The 2,523-nt window shown below is 33.6% G+C and overlaps 1 protein-coding gene across 1 annotated transcript; it reads right to left on the reverse strand.

Moving 5' to 3' along the window:
* LOC109834642 lies at positions 660 to 1,187 on the reverse strand. Its single transcript, XM_020402674.1, has one exon. It carries the CDS (start codon positions 1,185 to 1,187, stop codon positions 660 to 662), a length of 528 nt encoding a protein of 175 aa, XP_020258263.1.

Here is a 2,523-nt window from a genome sequence, read left to right on the forward strand (position 1 = left end):
TACATAACCAGATTTAAAAAAATCTTCTCAGGAAAAAGAAGACTTTAGTTGTGTTTGAATTAATTCTAGATTAGTTAAGATGATTGTCAATGTTTTTTGGCATGCATGTTTGGTAGCAGGAAGGAAGATGGAAAGTAGAAAGTGAAAAGAAAGTACATTAATTCTTGTAGAATTACTACTTTTTTTTTAGTAAATGAAAAAAAAAATTATTCATCACCAAATGTAGAAATGAATGTACAACAAGAATCTCATCACATATATGAGATAACAAATCTTGTATCTAGAGCTCAAAGAACAGAGCTCAAACAAACACTCCATAATGAAAAAAAAGAAATCTCAGCATATAACCAAGTAGCTGAGGTTAAGAGTTACACACAATCACTGCTTATATTTCTCTTTTGAAAACTCCTCAATGAAAACACTCCATATCATAGTGAAATGATCCCTTCTCCGTACGTCTTCAGTTTTAAAAGAGCCGTTGAAAACATCTGAATAAATGTTGAATTTGATATCTTTAAAGCGTTGACATGCTGGCCTTGCTTCTTGTTTGAAAATCCTGAAATTCCTCTCTCTCCATATGCTATATACTGTTGTAGTAAGAGTCATCTTTTTAATCATTTGCTTGAATCCATTCCCCCTCAATCTACAACAATACCAATTCATAAGCTGATTCCAATCACAGGACTGCCACATGAACTGAAGCCAATCCATGACTTTAACCATACTTCTCTTGAATAGCAACAATCAAAGAAGAGATAATTTTTGTTTTCAGAACCAGTACACATACAACAATTGTTAGTGTTCACTATCCCCCTTTTAATCAGTCTGTCAATAGTGAGCAACCTATCTTGGATTGCTAACCAACAAATAAAGGAGTGACTGGGGATGTTTGTAGTCTCCCAAACTGTTCTATGCCATGACACTACTGAAGAATTAGGGGAGAGAGCATTGTACAATGCTGAAAGCTGGATCCTTGAATTATCTGAGCAAGATTGAATGAGCAGCAACAAGTTGTTTACACCTCCACAAATGTTTATAGACTTATCTCTGACTTTCAATATCTTCTTCCATATCCAAGAGTCCCAGTTTTTAGCTTGAACATGCCATATATCATCATTCTTTAAATATGCACTGTGTATCCATTTAAGAGTCCCAGTTTTTAGCTTGAACATGCCATATATCATCATTCTTTAAATATGCACTGTGTATCCATTTAATCCACAGACTTTCTTTATTAACATGGCCATATATCATCATTCTTTAAATATGCACTGTGTATCCATTTAATCCACAGACTTTCTTTATTAACATGAATATGTCACATTAATCTCAGCATAGATGTCATATTCCAAATTGTTGCAGAATAGATGCCAAGACCCACATGTCTTTTGCTCAAGCAAACCTTATCCAAAGAAACAAGAGGAATTTTGTGCTTCTGATCTGTTTTGCCCCATAGAAAATTCATGCACATTTGATCAATTTTCTGCAAGACTCTAACAGGTAAGACATAATTTGAAGTCCAATATATTTGAATGCCAATTATAGCACTCTTGATAATCTGTAATCTGCCAGCAAAAGACAGAATTCTATTTTTCAGACATGCTTGTAACTGATCTGAGATTTTATTTAAAAGGGGAGAACAATCAGCATATGATAAATGTTTAGATATCAAAGGAACCCCCAGGTAATTGATGGGCAAGGCACCCTCTGTAAAATTTAGGAAATTGCTAATCAGACCTTTGGCATAATCATCGACACCACTGTAAAAAATTTTGCATTTTCTGGATTAGCTACCAGACCTGATACTTTACTAAACTCCTTGAAGCAATTGAAAAGAAGCTTAAAAGAATGTATGTCACCCTTTGAAAAGAGGAGGAGATCATCAGCAAATATTAGATGAGTGATTTTTAGATCACTACATCTAGGATGGAATTTAAATGACATGTCCTCTTTGAGCATATCCAATTTCCTGGACAGTAACTCCATACCCAATGTAAATAAATAAGGAGAGATAGGTTCACCTTGTCTCAAACCTCTTTCTCCTTTGAAGTATCCATGAAGAGTGTCATTTAAAGAAATAGAGTACTTAGGAGATGAAATGCACACCATGATCCAATTTGTAAAAATATCAGGGAACCCAAGACCTGTAAGCATATCTTTAAGAAAATCCCAATTTATAGTATCAAAAGCCTTTTTGATATCTATACTCATCATAATCCTAGGAGAATTATGTTTTCTGCTATAGCTCCTCACAATCTCATGAGCCATCAAGATATTACTTGTTCGCCTTCTATCTGCAATTTTTATTTGGATAATGAAAAGTGAAAATGTGAAATTTTGATGTGGCGTTATCAGAATTTCTTTTCACGGGTATTTTTTTTAAAATATTTTATACAAAAGTTGAATAGTATACACATGAGAAATTGATATGAAATTTTCAACAGCTTGGCTAAAACCTGACATCTGTATTATAATTAGACGCAAATATTTCTCTTTCATTTGGTATAAATGTGATCGATCTGT

The sequence above is a fragment of the Asparagus officinalis genome, chromosome 3 (assembly GCF_001876935.1).
Source record: "Asparagus officinalis chromosome 3, Aspof.V1, whole genome shotgun sequence".
NCBI classification, from domain to species: Eukaryota; Viridiplantae; Streptophyta; class Magnoliopsida; order Asparagales; family Asparagaceae; genus Asparagus; species Asparagus officinalis.